This window comes from Zootoca vivipara, chromosome 7 (assembly GCF_963506605.1).
Source record: "Zootoca vivipara chromosome 7, rZooViv1.1, whole genome shotgun sequence".
NCBI lineage: Eukaryota > Metazoa > Chordata > Lepidosauria > Squamata > Lacertidae > Zootoca > Zootoca vivipara.
Window position 1 is genome coordinate 93,434,029 of NC_083282.1, and position 15,259 is coordinate 93,449,287.

The following is a 15,259-nucleotide window of genomic DNA, read 5'->3' on the forward strand; positions in this document are numbered from 1 at the left end:
TGAGTAGACCCACTGAAATCCATGGGCATGGCTAACTTGGGCCCGTTCATTTCTGAGTGGAACCTAGTTGAATACAACTCCTGTGGGTTATTTCTTTATTTGTAAAGCACTGATTTGCAGGAAAGCAAATATTAGAGGGTTGTTGGGCAAGCCACTTACCCCTTTGCCTCAACTTTCCATCTCCAGCCTGGGAATAATAGTGGACCAACTCAGTGCATAAAGATTAACCTACTAACCAGCTAAATTTCTCCTGTAGGAAAGTGACATCAAATGGGCTTCCCGTTGGGACACTTACCTCACAATGAGTGACGTGCAGATCCATTGGTTCTCCATCATTAACTCAGTCGTGGTCGTGTTCTTCCTTTCGGGTAAGAGAGAAGCCAGGGGGTTTTGTTGGGTGGTGTAGGGAGGGATTATCTTGCCGCTATACGGTATAATAATAATAATAATAATAATAATAATAATAATAATTTATTATTTATACCCCGCCCATCTGGCTGGGTTTCCCCAGCCACTCTGGGCGGCTTACAACAGAAAAATGAAATAAAACAATTAAACATTAAAAGCCTCCCTAAACAGGGCTGCCTTCAGATGTCTTCTAAAAATCTGGTAGCTGTTTTTCTCTTTGACACCTGATGGGAAGGCGTTCCACAGGGCGGGCGCCACCACCGAGAAGGCCGTCTGCCTGGTTCCCTGCAACTTGGCTTCTCGCAACGAGGGAACCGTCAGAAGGCCCTCGGTACTGGACCTCAGTGCACGGGCAGAACGATGGGGGTGGAGACGCTCCTTCAGGGAGACTTCCTAGCCAAGTCATGTAGACCCAGCTGGGCTATTATTTATGTTTATTTATGCTGAGTGAAAGAGTAACAAATCAGAAATAGTCCAGTGGGCTTGGGTTCAATTCCTAACCTCACCGCGTGGCCCTATGATCCTGGCTGAGTCTACCCATGCAGAAGGACTTTGGAAGACTGCCTCGTAACAAAACAAAAGAGAAACCCTGTGCCAGTAGAAAACCAACGCATAAAGGCTACAGTTTCTAGCCCACCTGTTTTTTTTAGCCTGTTGTGGTTGCAAGGAGTCCTTGGTGTAGAAACACAGTCTCAGGCCTAGAATGGCACGTTCTGCTCTGCCACCTCATTCTGCTTCATAGGTAGACTCTGAAACATTGTGAGGGTATTGCAAGGATTGGAAGCTGATTGTAAATATGTACTGAATGCTTCTGGCACCCGGTCTGGTCACAGCAGTTTTCTTCACTAGCAACTTGTGTATCCGTCAGTGTCCTTAGCTGCTTGTCTTTGCTCAGTGCTGGTGTCTGTGTCTCAGTTTTGCTGCCTGCAAATGGGGTTGAGCTGCAGGAGGGCTGGTTTGTGCATCACTTTCCCTTCAGTTGTGGCCAAGCAGTGTAGGGTAAGGGCCACAGTCCATGCTGCACCCTGCATGTGCCACTTCCATCCTCAGCATGCCTGTGTCTTTGGGCAACTCACCGGCCCTGCGCACTGGATGGAAACTGCTGCAAGCAATTGTGTGGTGCTGCCTGAGGGCAGGCCGAGGCACAGGTCTTCCTTTTGACCTGTTTTGGAAGAAGGAGCACCCCCTGGTGCACATTGAGAGCATTGCGAGAAAAAGAATAGGTTCAATAAAGAACATTATCTGCTTAGAATGGAATGGAATATAACCTTTAGAAGACATATGAACACATATAGGGAAGCTTTTTAACGTGTAATGTTTTATAATGTTTTTATATACAGTACTAGTGTCAGTCAGTCCGTTTAATAAACGGGCGCTAGAGCATTCAGCCTTTGGCGGCGGCGGCGCATGGGGGGGCCGATTGGCCCCTCCCACGGCCGCCGCTTCGTTGGGGTGCTCCGTTGAGCCCAGCTGGCCGGCGGGCGCCCAGGAGAAGGCCGTGATTCTTCTGAGGACTATGAGGGAAACGGTATGCAGAGGGGTGGGGGGGGGAGAGAGAGTGTGTGTGTGTGTGTGTGTGTGTGTGCGCGCGTCAAGTCTCTGCGTCCAATCCGTGTCTGTGGGGCACATGCGCAGTAGCGCGGACACAGGGACACAGGTAATCTGGACGCAGAGACACTTGCACTTTATTATATAGGATGTTAGAAACCTCCCAGAGTGGATGGGGCAACCCAGTCAGGTGGGCAGGGTACAAATAAATTATTATTATTATTATTACTATTATTAGTGAGAAATATATGAAATACTTCAAACAGTCCATACATAGGACACAAGTCATTTCACTACTACACAGAGTTACTGTTTACCTGGTTAAAAATTGGTGTAAGGGTATTAACACTGGTGTGATCATAATAAAGTGCTGGGAGTTACAGGGCTTGTAACTTAATCTTGAGTATATCCAAGAACAAGTATAGATCCCTCTGGCTTCCTTTACATGGCTACCTTGCTTTTCCTCCCCTCCTCCCCTTGGGCCCCACTGCCCAACATGGCAGCCCAAGAAAGAGATGCTTTAAAAATGCCTCTGAAGAAGAAAACAATGGCTTGCACTGAAATCAATCCCCCTGCCCTGCAAGGGCCTGTCCAAGTGGCAGCTTCCTCTGCTTTTGCTGTGGCCCCATGTGCGTTGGCAGAAGGCGTGAGAAAATGTGAAAATGAATACATGTAGCAGCAGCAGCAGCAGCAGAACCTCCTTTGGTGTAGGGGACTCAAAAGTGCAATTCTTGCTGTGAGAACCCAACCTCACCCCTCATTGCTACTGTCTGAGGACATGGCTGAAGCTCTGTGGGCAAACGTGGACTGTGGGGGACTCTGTGTCGGCTGACGCACCCCCCCCCCATATGACCCTCTGCTCCCATATGCTGCTGGCTTGCAGATGCTTAGGTGCTCAGTGGAATAAACTGCAATTCATTCATTCCAGGTTTTATTCATTTCAGGTATTCTCAGCATGATCATCATCCGGACGCTCCGGAAGGATATTGCCAACTACAACAAGGAAGATGACATTGTACGAGAAGCATGGTGTGCTTGGGGCTGGTGGGTGGGGTGGGGTGGAGAGGGAGTGGGGACCCTTCCTTGCGTCTTGAGAGTGTTCCTAGAATCTCCTTTTGAGAAGGGTAGAGGGGAGGTAGCCAAGGAATCAGGTAGAGAATGTAAGAGGAGCTCAGCTGGATTAAATCCTACTTTATTCAGCACTGGGTTTCCCATGTCAGCCAGGCAGATGCCTCTGGGAAGCCCACTGGAGCAAGGCTGAACCTGGAGGTAGCACATAGCTATAGTGTCCAATAGCCACCCGGTCCCTTTCTGCTGTTCACCTGCCCAATCCCTTTTTTAAAGCGCTGCTGTGTCTTGTGGCATCAAATTCCATAGCTAGTGATGTGGGTAGAGAGTCCCTTGCTAGTCCAGAGTTCATACCGAGGCTTAACCACTTACGGCAGATTCTTGGCAGACCTCGCCAGGCCTGCCTTCTCATTCCTTGCTGGGGTGAAACACTTTTGAGGTGCAAGCAGTACCCAGAAGGGCTTTAAGGTTTTGTCAAATTTGGTGATTTGCTGCAAAGAGGGGAGAGCCCTTGGGGGGAGGAGAGGACACACTCTGTACATCTCTGTAGCAGTGTAGAGGTGGGGAGAAGCGCATGCGGCAGTCCCTTTTGTGGGGCTTGATTTCAACTCTCCCCCCCCCCCCCGTGTGTCGCTTCCCCCTACAGGAAGACACCATGGAGGAATCTGGGTGGAAGCTGGTGCACGGTGACGTTTTCAGGCCGCCTCAATATCCTATGATCCTCAGCTCCCTCTTGGGCTCCGGAATCCAGCTCTTTTGCATGATCCTGATTGTTATTTGTGAGTTTCCCACCTGGGGAGCCTGGGAGTGCTTCTTTGTGAAAAGGGAGCAGGGGAGAAGAGACTCTACAGGCTAAGCAAGAAGGCAGCTTGTTGAACAAGCTGGTGCCTCTGGGCTGGGAGGTGTGGCCTGACATCAAAGCCCTTATGGCAATTGCCAATGTATACCTTGTTACATCGGCTCTGTCTGCATTCTGATGCTCAGGTGTCAATTTCCTCTTGTAGCCACTTACTGACGGCCCCCACCCCCTTGAAAGACCCCTTTGCATTCCAGGGAATCATGTGCTGTTAATGGTTGTTTGCTTTAAATGTATATCGGAGCTGTTTAGGGATTGTGTCTTGTTCTTTTTTTCATGACTGCTCGCTAACCCACTTCAAGCCTGTTTGAAAAAACGAGTGGGGATGGAATATTTGAAAAATAGTGCCGCGGTGAACAAATGTGCTTTGGGAATACTCAACAAAGCACCCTCCCCCCTTCTCAGTGTGCAAGGGCTCTCTTTGAATTCCAGTGTAGCGGAGTATTAGTTTGCGAGTGGTGGCACTTAATCCTCCTTGCCTTGCCTTTCAGTTGTGGCCATGCTGGGGATGCTGTCTCCTTCCAGCCGAGGTGCCCTGATGACCACAGCCTGCTTCCTCTTCATGTTCATGGGGTGAGTGGTGTGGCTTCTCCATTGCTTCAGCCGCCATCCCTCTGCCTGACCTGTGATGGGAGGTAACCTTTTGTTTCTCCACTCTTGTGTCCTCTGCTCTAGGGTTTTTGGTGGTTTCTCTGCTGGCCGACTCTATCGGACACTGAAAGGCCACCGGTGGAAGAAAGGGGCTTTCTGCGTAAGTGATACTGATCTTCACAAACCCCAAGGGACTTGGGAAAGGGCATGAGGGCAAACTGCGGAGCCTCATTTGTTTCTGATGATGAGTTAACCACTGTGCCTGTTGGAAGGGACCCTGGCATAACCTCAGGATAGAGTTGCTGGGGGTGTGATGCCTTGCCATCTGACCTCTGCATTACAACAGAAAACAGGCATAATAGAAGAAACCAGGCTTTGGGGAGGGATAAAGAGCACAGTGAAAATGATTTCTTGCTGCCACTGCATGTTTTATTTATTTTTGGTAGGTTTTATAACATTGTTTGATTTATTTGTTCTAGATTTTTATTAGTATTTGCGATTTTAATGTTGCTTGCCACCCTGGGGCTCCAGAGTGAAGAGAGGACTACAAATTCCTTAAATAAATAAGTCACATTTGGCTGTTTGAATAACTCATGCAGCTTTGCAGGTCCCTGGTGCTTTTGCTTCTGACTGACTTGGCAAGGCCTGGCTGCTTCTCCACATCAAATCTTTGTTTAGTCTCTGCTCTGGGACTTCACTGTTTGCTTCTGGGATGCTTTCAGGCTTTTACCCCACAGCATCAGGAGTGCAAACTGAGATGAGGATGATTCCTAGCGTAGGTAGGTAGGTAGGTAGCAATTTTATGTGTCTATTGCCGAAAGTCCCCTTTGATAAAACTGAAAGGTGAGTTGCATCCACATGTTGCAAAGTACCTTTGAGTACTTTGAGCAGAGACTTTGCACTCCTTCTCCCGTTGCAGCCTTTACAACAATCCCGTGTGGCTGGTCAATATTGTTGTCACCATGTTGCAGGTGCTGAAGCAGTGTGTGTTGAGGGAACTAATCTGTGGCACATCTGGAATTTGAATTGGGGGCTTTGTGAGTCATAGCTCGGTTTGTGGATCACCGGCTATGCTTGCCTTCTGCGCCCGGTGCAGTGAAGTGACGCAGTAACTGCATTAGGTTCCTTGGATGAGCTGACACCCTCTGCCCCACTGTCAGTATTCAGTCCTGCTTGCTTTGCTCCTTGCAGACAGCCACCCTGTACCCGGGAGTCGTCTTTGGGATATGCTTCATCCTGAACTGTTTCATCTGGGGCAAACACTCGTCGGGAGCAGTATGTATCTTCCCACCTCTCTTTGCTCTCTCTGGAAACACTTGGCTTGGTCTACTCTTTTCTAACTCATATTCATAATTTGTGTGTGTTTATATGTTCTAAGAAACAATAAATGTTGGTTAGCTCCTTTTAAGCTCCTCATATGTTTTGCCTTCCCCAATATGCACAAACAATGCATCATTCTTATTCTTATTCTTTTGTTTCTCGCACCCCGCCCATCCGACTAGGTTGCCCCAGCCATTCTGGGCAGCTTCCAACATGAGACCTTAAAAGCTTCCCAATACATTCTGTGAAAGGACATTATCTCCCTCCCCTCAGGCCCCACCCCCAAGAGGATGTTGCCATTTCTGTAGCTATTTAAAAAGACATTTAAGGAAAAAAATTCTAAATCTTTGAGCTTTCCAAAATATTCTGTGAAATACCCAAGCAGGACACGTTTTGAACATTAGGGATTGTGAAACCACGTTAGCTGCCTGGTTTTGCATTCATTTCCCCCCTGCCAGGCGAGTTCTCTTAGACTCACCTTCACCAATCTGGAGTCTTCCAGATCAGGAGCAGGGGACCCTTTCTGGCTGGTGGGCCAGATCCTTATCTCCTGGCTGCTCTTGGGCCAAATTTGGCAAGTGTGCAGAGCCCGGGATCCAGTTGTGCCAGTCGCACCAGTCTTTTCAAGTGCTTTTGCCCAGCAGGGAGTGTGTCTTTGAACTGTGACAATGCCTCTTGCCTGCCAAGTTGGGGAGAGGGGTGTGTGGCTGTAACTGTGCATGGAAACCTCTGGCTTTTACGTGGGCTACTGCACCAAAAAGAAAAGAAAAATCTCATCTGTTTCTCTAGCTTCACTGCCATTATTATGTGGTCCCCCCAAAGGCTTCCCATCAGGGAATGAGGTGCTTGGGCTGCGAAAGGTTCCCCACTCCTTCTCTAAAGAAATGCTAGGCAATAGTATCACCTTGTGAACCTTCCGTCTTGATGCTCTGGGGCAGCGTTTCTCAACCGCTGTTCCGCGGCACACTAGTGTGCCGCGAGACGCTGGCTGGTGTGCCGCGACGTGCGGCAACGAGAAGGGCGATTTGCATTGTCACGTAAGGTGCCTCAAAAGGAAACACTGGCCACCGGAAAGGAAGCCGGCCGGGTCACGACGCGAGGCGAGCGCCCGCGTCGTGACCCGGCCGGCTTCCTTTCCGGCGGGCTAGCGCTGCGTATTGGCGGCCGCCAGGCACGTGACAATGCAAATCGCCCTTCTCGTCGCCGCACGTCGCGGCAAAATTTAGACAAACTAAACTAAAATTTAGACAAACTTAAAGAAGCTGGCTGGATGAGCTCAACCTGAAACTTGCTGAGCAAAGGATTGTGCTGGCAGAGAAATCAGCGGCTTGTGAAGCCTTATTACAGGAGATTGCAACCAACACAGCAATTGGCAAGTGTTTCTTACAGTCATAATTATATAGTCAATATAGGGCGGCACAGAGTTAATTTTTTTAAACTTTTTTAATGGTGGTGTGCCTCGTGATTTTTTTCATGGAACAAGTGTGCCTTGGCCCAAAAAAGGTTGAGAAACACTGCTCTGGGGCAAAGGGGTGGCCCCAGGTACATCTTGCCTTGCCAGGTCCCATTCACCTATTGCTGTACCTTCTGCCAGCCACCTGTTCTAAGAGTTGGGTTGCCATTTGCAGGTCCCTTTCCCCACCATGGTGGCTCTCCTTTGCATGTGGTTCGGCATCTCCTTGCCCCTAGTCTACCTGGGATACTACTTTGGATTTCGCAAGCAGCCTTACGACAATCCTGTGCGGACCAATCAGATTCCAAGGCAGATTCCGGAGCAGAGGTGGTACATGAATCGATTTGTCGGGTGAGTGACCCAGAAAACCCTTTCCTGCGCAGCTGGGCCAAATGACTGTTGGGTAGCTCTTTCTCTTCTTCTTTTTGGAGACCAGTGAGCAAATTGCTGGAGAAAAGCTTGGAAAGATCCTTACGCCCTTCCACTGCCAGCTTAGTCAGTAAAGCACGAGACTCTCAGAGTCATGGGTTCAAAATCCACAGGGCAAAAAGATTCCTGCACTGCAGGTGGATGAGCCAGGTGACCCTTGGGGTCTCTTCCAACTCTGCAATTCTAGGATTTGATGATTCTAAATAGGAGCTGGAGCCCTGATGCTGCTGCTGCTGGCTGGGTTTCGGATGGTGTTCATTTGAGCTGCCCAGAATTTGATGGCTCCATCTAAGGCTTATTTCTAAAAGGATGTGCTGTTCCATTGCTGGAAGGGAAGGCTTTCTTAGTGAGGGCAAGCAGTTCTGCCTCTCGGACAGCTTATCTTGTCATATTGCTGCCACTACCAGTACCCCAGTCAGCTTGATCGTCTGCTGACTAATCATCGGTTAATTTAATTGTACACAGGTTGTTTATTGACAATAAAGGTATAATAATACATTGGTACCTCGGTTTATGAACACAATTGGTTCTGGAAGTCTGTTCATAAACTGAAGCGAACTTTCCCATTGAAAGTAATGGAAAGTGGATTAATCTGTTCCAGACGGTCCGTGGAGTACTTAAACTGAAGCATTCATAAACTGAAGCGAACTTTCCCATTGAAAGTAATGGAAAGTGGATTAATCCGTTCCAGACGGGTCCGCGGAGTACTCAACCTGAAGCGTACTTAACCCAAAGCATGGGTGTAATTGGTTCTGGAAGTCTGTTCATAAACTGAAGCGTTCATAAACTGAAGCGAACTTTCCCATTGAAAGTAATGGAAAGTGAATTAATCCGTTCCAGATGGGTCCGCGGCGTTTGTAAACTGAAAATTCGTAAACCGAGGTGTTCATAAACCGAGGTTCCACTGTAATAATAATAATAATAATAATAATAATACCAACCAGGGTGGGGCTCAGGCACTTTGAGTGGCAGAAAATAAAAAGTTATAACTGTAGTTCAGTTCCAGATCATATGTTTTGGAGCCAGGTGATGCCAGGTTCAGTCCGGGTCATGTCCTGTTGAAAACAGTCTTGGATTACAGAGCTCAGAAAGCTGCTGTCTGTCAGAGTTGTCACCAACTCTGTGGCTCAAAATGCTGGCAGTACAAGGGAAGCTTCCTATAGCATATGCATGCCCTGTAACTTTCTTACAGCCCCAGAGCTGGAATAGATGGGAACATAGATTTATGGATGGCCGCTCTCCATAGCAGCTGAATGAAATACTAGTTTCTGGGGGAGGAAAAGCAGCCTAGAGATGTTGCCTTCAGGCACTGCTCGTGGGCTTCCTGGAAGCAGCTGGCTGGCTGTTGTCAGAAACGGTGCCTGACTAGATGGCCTTGGATCTTATCCAGCTGGCCTGCTCTTAGGTTTGCAATGTGTGCAGCCCTAACTAGCATCACTGGATCTAAACCTGTTCCCACAGTAACCAAATTCTGTGTCTCATCCTTAGGATCCTTATGGCTGGAATTCTTCCTTTCGGAGCCATGTTCATTGAACTTTTCTTCATCTTCAGTGTAAGCGCCATTGCTGCCCTCTTCTTTTCTGACGTGGGCTTCCCAGAGAGGTGCACCATATGCCTTTTAAAGAGTGGTGTTGGGATGGGGTCTATCAGAACAAGCAGGGCTTTTTTCAGCTCAGCTCCAGCACTTCTCAAGTGGCTGCCATTGCTATTTTAAGAGAACCAGGAAGAAGTTTGTGGTGAGCTCCGGCCCCTTTTTCTAGAAAAATAGCACTGAGAACAAGAGTGTTTTTGGTGTGTGTGTGTGTGTGTGTGTGTGCAGGACGAAGGATGCCTGCTCTCCCTTGTCAAGTCTTCTGGGCTTTGCACTCTAGGTTGAGATGTCGCCCTGCAGAGCCTTCCAGTATTGGTTGTGGCAGCCCCAGAGATTGAGCTGCAACATTTTGCTTCTTTAACTGTCTGCTATTGGAGAATGCCTTGCGAGAAGGGATGGGTGTCTGGCTGCTGTGCAGGACAGAGATGCCTTTCACAAGTGTAGAAAGGATCCAGGATCCCTTACAATTTTCCTGAGGAAATGGTCCAGCAGAATAGAAAATGCAGCTTAGTTCTGGGAGACCTGTCTAGAGCCAACTCGGTTACACAATTGAAGAATCCCCCGATTCTTTGAGGAAAGCCATGGTTAAAGTGGAAAGAATTGGATAGAGGTTTGTGATGTAGGTTTGCTTCACTGCCTTTTTCTGTGAAGTGATAAGCTTCTTGCATATCAAGAGCTGTCCCAATTCAGATAGGTAGCCGTGTTGGTCTGACGCAGTCGACATAAATTAAAAAATTGTCCAGTAGCACCTTAGAGACAAACTAAGTTTGTTCTGGGTATAAGCTTCCGTGTGCACACAAGGTATCTGAAGAAGTGTGTATGCACACGAAAGCTTATATCCAGAACAAACTTAGTTGGTTTCTAAGGAGCTACTGGACAATTTAATTTTTTTTCATTTATTAAGAGCTGTCCCATTATATTCATGTCTCCTTTGTGCACATCTTCTCTTGCATCCAGGCAATTTGGGAGAACCAGTTCTACTACCTCTTTGGCTTCCTCTTCTTGGTGTTCATCATCCTCGTGGTCTCTTGCTCCCAGATCAGCATCGTCATGGTGTACTTCCAGCTCTGTGCAGAGGTAATAGAGCAGATTAATCTTGGGGTTGTCGTTGTGGGGTTGCAGGGAATGGAACCCAGTTCTGTAAGGTGCCTCAAAAGGAAACATGGATCAGATTTAGGCAGAGAGACAGAGCTCCTGTTCTCAAGTATACAAACCAGTTAATATATCCAGCTGAATTGATCAGTAATGCTTTTCCAGAACTGCACAAAAAAGCCAGCATGTCCTGGAGGAAAGTTGGCTTTCCCCCTGGCATGCTAATTTTCTGTGTGCAATGAGGGTTTTTGGCTTGTGTTTCTGTGAGGAAGAATTTACACTTTCACCTATCTGGAGAGTCTGGCTTCAGCTTGCAGTCTTGCCTAGTTTGAAGAGAACCGCAGGGATGAAAGCAACCTGGCTCTCCTTCCCCTGTCCTGTGCTGCAGATCCACTGCCCACCATACCTGAAGATACCAAACCTGCATGCTCTTGGTCACAGCATGCCACTCGCAGAGCTTGTGTGGGCAAAACGGTGGGTGCCCAAACATGACTGGGCACCTGTGAGGGTTGTTGAGAGTGTTGGCAGAATGATGCCGTGTGTCTTTCCTCCGTTTGCCAGGATTACCGGTGGTGGTGGAGGACTTTCCTAGTGTCCGGAGGTTCTGCCTTCTATGTGTTGATTTACGCAATCTTCTACTTTGTGAATAAGGTACTGCTGCTATTTACACCAGATCTGAATCCTACACTCAGTAACTATTGAATGGGCTACGATATTTGGTCAGGGAGGCTGTCGAGGGGCAAAACTTGCTGTTCTTGAGCACTTCAGGTGGGAGATGTTCCATGATACACAACATGGTTGAGGTGGGAGGCCAAGGGAGGTTCCCACCCTGCTTCTCCTTGGGTTTGGAGGGCCATTGCAGAGGCTTTGGTGCACGCTTCCTCTGCCCTGACCTTTTGGTTCTCTCTTGCAGCTGGACATTGTCGAGTTCATTCCTTCCTTGCTGTACTTCGGCTACACAGCTCTCATGGTGCTGTCCTTCTGGCTCTTGACGGGGACCATTGGCTTCTATGCAGCCTACATGTTTGTCCGCAAGATTTACGCTGCTGTGAAAATAGACTGAAGATGCTCTGGCGCCACGTGGCACAAAGCAGCTGGTCCCCTCTGTTTCCTCCTAGGAAGGAAGTGGGGAACTCTCTCTCCCTCCCTCTCTCCTGTTTCTCCCAAGGAAACAACCCGGCTGGAGTGGGGGACACAAGGAATAAAAATAGTTCAATTTTTTGGAATGTAACCTTTGGCACAGCGTCCGTGGAATCGGGTTTCTTGGTGGGGAGGGGTGTGTAGATACTTTGCATTTTAACTTTTATCCTATTCTGGTTATAAGGGATTTATTTTCTTTCTCTTTTTTTTTTTAGCCGAGACACATTCCCCTCAATGAATAATCTTTCTCCCCTCCTCCCTTTCATCTAATTCATTTTCTGTAATGACAATAATAGGAGATCGCAATGGTTACAAATTCGTGAATGAGTTTGGGGAGATTCATCCTTTGGTGATTGCACAGCGTAGCCTTTTGCTGTGCCTTTGCTTGGAGCAAGACGGTAGAAAGAAGGTTGGAAATGGGTCGGCTGCCACCTCATCATGCTCCAGTTCCGGCAAGCGCAGTTTTCTCTCGGAGGGCTCTCAGACTGCCTTCCCCCGGGGTGCTTGACGCTGGGAGTGTCACAGTGCAGACGGTGGCAGACACCTATGGTCTTAGGACGCTCACTTGCTTTCAACCACGATAAACTGATGATGTGGAACCACTGCCTGCTGAAAAATGAAACAGGCCTGCAAACTGGAGGAAGGCTACTTGGAAGTCCTGGGGAAACACCAGGGGATTTCTCAATGCTCCCCAGTAACACTGGGATCTGGGTGAGGTTTAGAGACTGGAAAATGTGCTCTGTTGTTCATGTGCCAAGGAATCCATGGCTCAGATGTTGGGAACTGCTGCTGTAAGAGAGGGGAGGGAACTGGGAGAGTTCTGTTCCCCTGACCCCAGTGTCAAAAGGAAGGAATTGTTCTCCCTTCCTACACCACTCCCCTGCATATTTGGCCGATCCCCCTTTTCTCACTTGTTCAGTTCTGTCTCTCCCTCCAGAAATTGAAGTGCATTTGGCAGCTTTACTCTTGACTTCTATGTGAACGAGGTCACAAGACCAAGGTTAGACTATCAAATTATATTTTAGCCAAGCACAATGGATCTCAGTCTCCCTTCTCAAGAGACAGGAGCACCCCACTCTCTCATGCTCGTAGTGCGCTGCGCATCGCAAACGAGCCTGACATCAATTTACTGGGAGATGGTTGTAAACACTTCCTTTGAAAACAGAAACTTGCTTATTTGTAATCAGAATTACAATACTGGATTATTTTTCTAATTGCTGGAAATTAGTTCTAATTGTGGGGTGGTCTAGTTGCAATGTTCTGCTTTATGAATGAGCTATTCCGGCAAAAGTGGGTATGCCATGGGTGGGGTGGGGACGGGAGGCATGCACCGGGGGGGGGCATTTTTTCCATGGAAAATTAATCTCTTTGGGAACACATATTTAAGATCACATATTTATTGATGCATTTGTCATCAATGATTGATGATGCCTCTTATGTGTGTCTTAATTTACCTGCCCTGTGGTAACTGCAGGAAACTACAGGGAATGAGGGCCTTGCTCCTGCATTTGCGCCTCTGCCCATCATTGCTTCCTTGCCCCCCCCCCTCAATGCCAAAGCCACACCAGTCACAAATCAAGGTCTGACAAAGGGGCAGCCGTGGCACTTACTACTTTTGCTATGGATCCCTTGGTGAACTCTGATCTGAGCTACCATTAGGATACTTGACTAGGGCCTGGAGTCTACTAATTCTGCGCACTAGCAGAAGCCGAGTTACGGAAGAGCTCCAGCTAGTGCAACAGGCTCCCCCACCCAATGCGCCCTTGCAATTCATTCCGGTGAATTGGGAGAAACCCCAGAACAGCAAGGCAGGGAGGAGGGTGGGTTGTTCCATGTGGGAAGTAGGAAGGCTTGCGCTGACATAATTATCAGAAGAGTGCAATGTTGATTTCTTCCCCAAGTCTTTTCTCCCCCTCCCTGTGATTTTCTTTTTCCAACCAGAACTGCTCTATCCCTGCCTTCCACTATGTTTCTTGTATTTTTTTAATGTATTGTTTGAGCCCAACTGTAAATAAATATGCTGTTGTTGTCATTGTGTCTTTGATTGTGCAACTTCAGCCATAGGTGACCTGTTTTAGGTTTTCCAAGTTGCAGGTGACATAACTCACATTTGCTCTGCTGTTAATCATTCTGATCATATCATTTGCCAAAAACTGTATGTTCCGTAAGAAGGTAAACTTTGCCATGGACGTCTGAGCTGGCAGGAGGAAGAATGCCCATTTTCTCCCTGCAGGACAGCCATTCTTGAAGCTACATGACGGCTTCATTCTGTTTCTGGGGTGGGCGTGTCTCCTTCCCACTGGAGTCCCTACTGCTTCTAGCCTTGAAGGGGTGAGATTCTGATTGGTCCCTGTCTCGTTGAAACCATATATGGAGTGTTGGGTTTACCATTTAGTTTCTTAAACATTGCCTTTAAATATGGAATAATTTTGACCCTGCCACAGCTGCCAGTACAAACTTGAAAAGGTCTTATGTCATTCAAGGTGGTATTTCAAAGCCCAAAAAGAGATGAAGACTTGGGGAATATCTCTTTATCTAGACTTCTTGAATTTTGAGCAAGGGAGAGAAGTCTTATCAACAGTAATTTTATTAGTCTGTTATAATTCCATGTCACTGGCATTTAATATAAACAAGTAGGACCAAAAACAAAATGTTGCCGTACGTCCCAATCTAAACACTTGTTTGTTCAGGGCTGAAGCAGCAAGTTACTTCCTCTACCCTTGTTCAATCAATCCCGCCCCCCCCCCCTGTCTTATACTTTTCTAGCTGACACTCTACGAAGGCTTCTTGAGCCCACTAAGTATGTTCAGTCTACATAGGAGTCTATCTAGGAACCACTATTTCATTTGCAGGTGTTTGTTTCATAGTAGCGCACACTTAACGTCTTGTGGCTGGCGAGTGCACCTCTGGGGGGAAAGTCAAACCTCTGGAGAATCACAGCACCTGCTGTGGCTGCAGAAAATGGTAACTTGGACCTGCTACCTCCCACATTGTTTTTGTTGTTAGCAGCACTGAAGTGACCTTCCCAGGGTGCAAGCCTGGACAGTGTGTATGGAGGTCCTGGGCTGCCCAGAGAACAGGACATTCCCCCCCCCATTGGATTAGATGCTGGCTAGTGAAGGGATTAACATGGAACACTTGCCTCACCCTGGGCAGTGGCAACCCATACTACACCCCTGGGATAGCTTTCTAGGGAAGAGCCAGAGGCTCCAGCAGGATGATGTAGAATATGGATCCTGCGTATATACAACCTGCGTTGTTCATAGGTGTTCCCACTCCCACAAACAAACAGCATAGCTTGTACTTCAAACGTTTTTAATAAGCATTTTCATTTTTTTAAAAACACACCCTCTTTCATTTTGGACTTAATTCTGTAAGACAAAGAAAAGCTAACTGAACAATGATGAACTGTACACTTCCTAATGGCACTTCAATCTTTAGTTTTAAAAACCTGGACTTGTAAGAAGTCCTACAATACTTTTCATCAGAGGAGGTTATTTGCTGTATTTAGAAAAAGTGCTAGATTTGTTTGAGAAGTCCCAGCTTCAGGCCTAGAGGGCCTTGGTGGCTCTTATGGCGGGCGGGCAGGCAGGCTTGGGAGATGAGGCAGGTACGGCTCAGGTGAGCCAAAGAGGTCAACTCCCGCTTGCAAGGTGCAAGGTCGGAGAAATTCCAAATGAGCCCTTGAAAGTTCAGCTGTTAGACCACAGCCCTGAGCAGGAGAGCAAAGAAACAACAGTCTCGGGACAGACACTTTCAGGCA

At 47.7% G+C, this 15,259-nt stretch overlaps 1 protein-coding gene across 1 annotated transcript in view; it reads left to right on the plus strand.

The window, feature by feature from the left end:
• Nucleotides 1-15,219, plus strand: part of TM9SF4 (transmembrane 9 superfamily member 4) — a 31,915-nt gene extending 16,696 nt beyond the window's left edge. The window contains exons 8-18 of the mRNA XM_035122558.2: nucleotides 257-368; nucleotides 2,901-2,971; nucleotides 3,671-3,803; nucleotides 4,372-4,453; nucleotides 4,556-4,631; nucleotides 5,663-5,746; nucleotides 7,420-7,595; nucleotides 9,162-9,225; nucleotides 10,222-10,341; nucleotides 10,918-11,007; nucleotides 11,270-15,219. Coding sequence (XP_034978449.1) covers nucleotides 257-368; nucleotides 2,901-2,971; nucleotides 3,671-3,803; nucleotides 4,372-4,453; nucleotides 4,556-4,631; nucleotides 5,663-5,746; nucleotides 7,420-7,595; nucleotides 9,162-9,225; nucleotides 10,222-10,341; nucleotides 10,918-11,007; nucleotides 11,270-11,419 — 1,158 coding nt within the window. The 3' untranslated portion in view covers nucleotides 11,420-15,219. The remainder of the gene's footprint in view (nucleotides 1-256; nucleotides 369-2,900; nucleotides 2,972-3,670; nucleotides 3,804-4,371; nucleotides 4,454-4,555; nucleotides 4,632-5,662; nucleotides 5,747-7,419; nucleotides 7,596-9,161; nucleotides 9,226-10,221; nucleotides 10,342-10,917; nucleotides 11,008-11,269) is intronic.
• The last annotated feature ends 40 nt before the right edge of the window (nucleotides 15,220-15,259 follow it).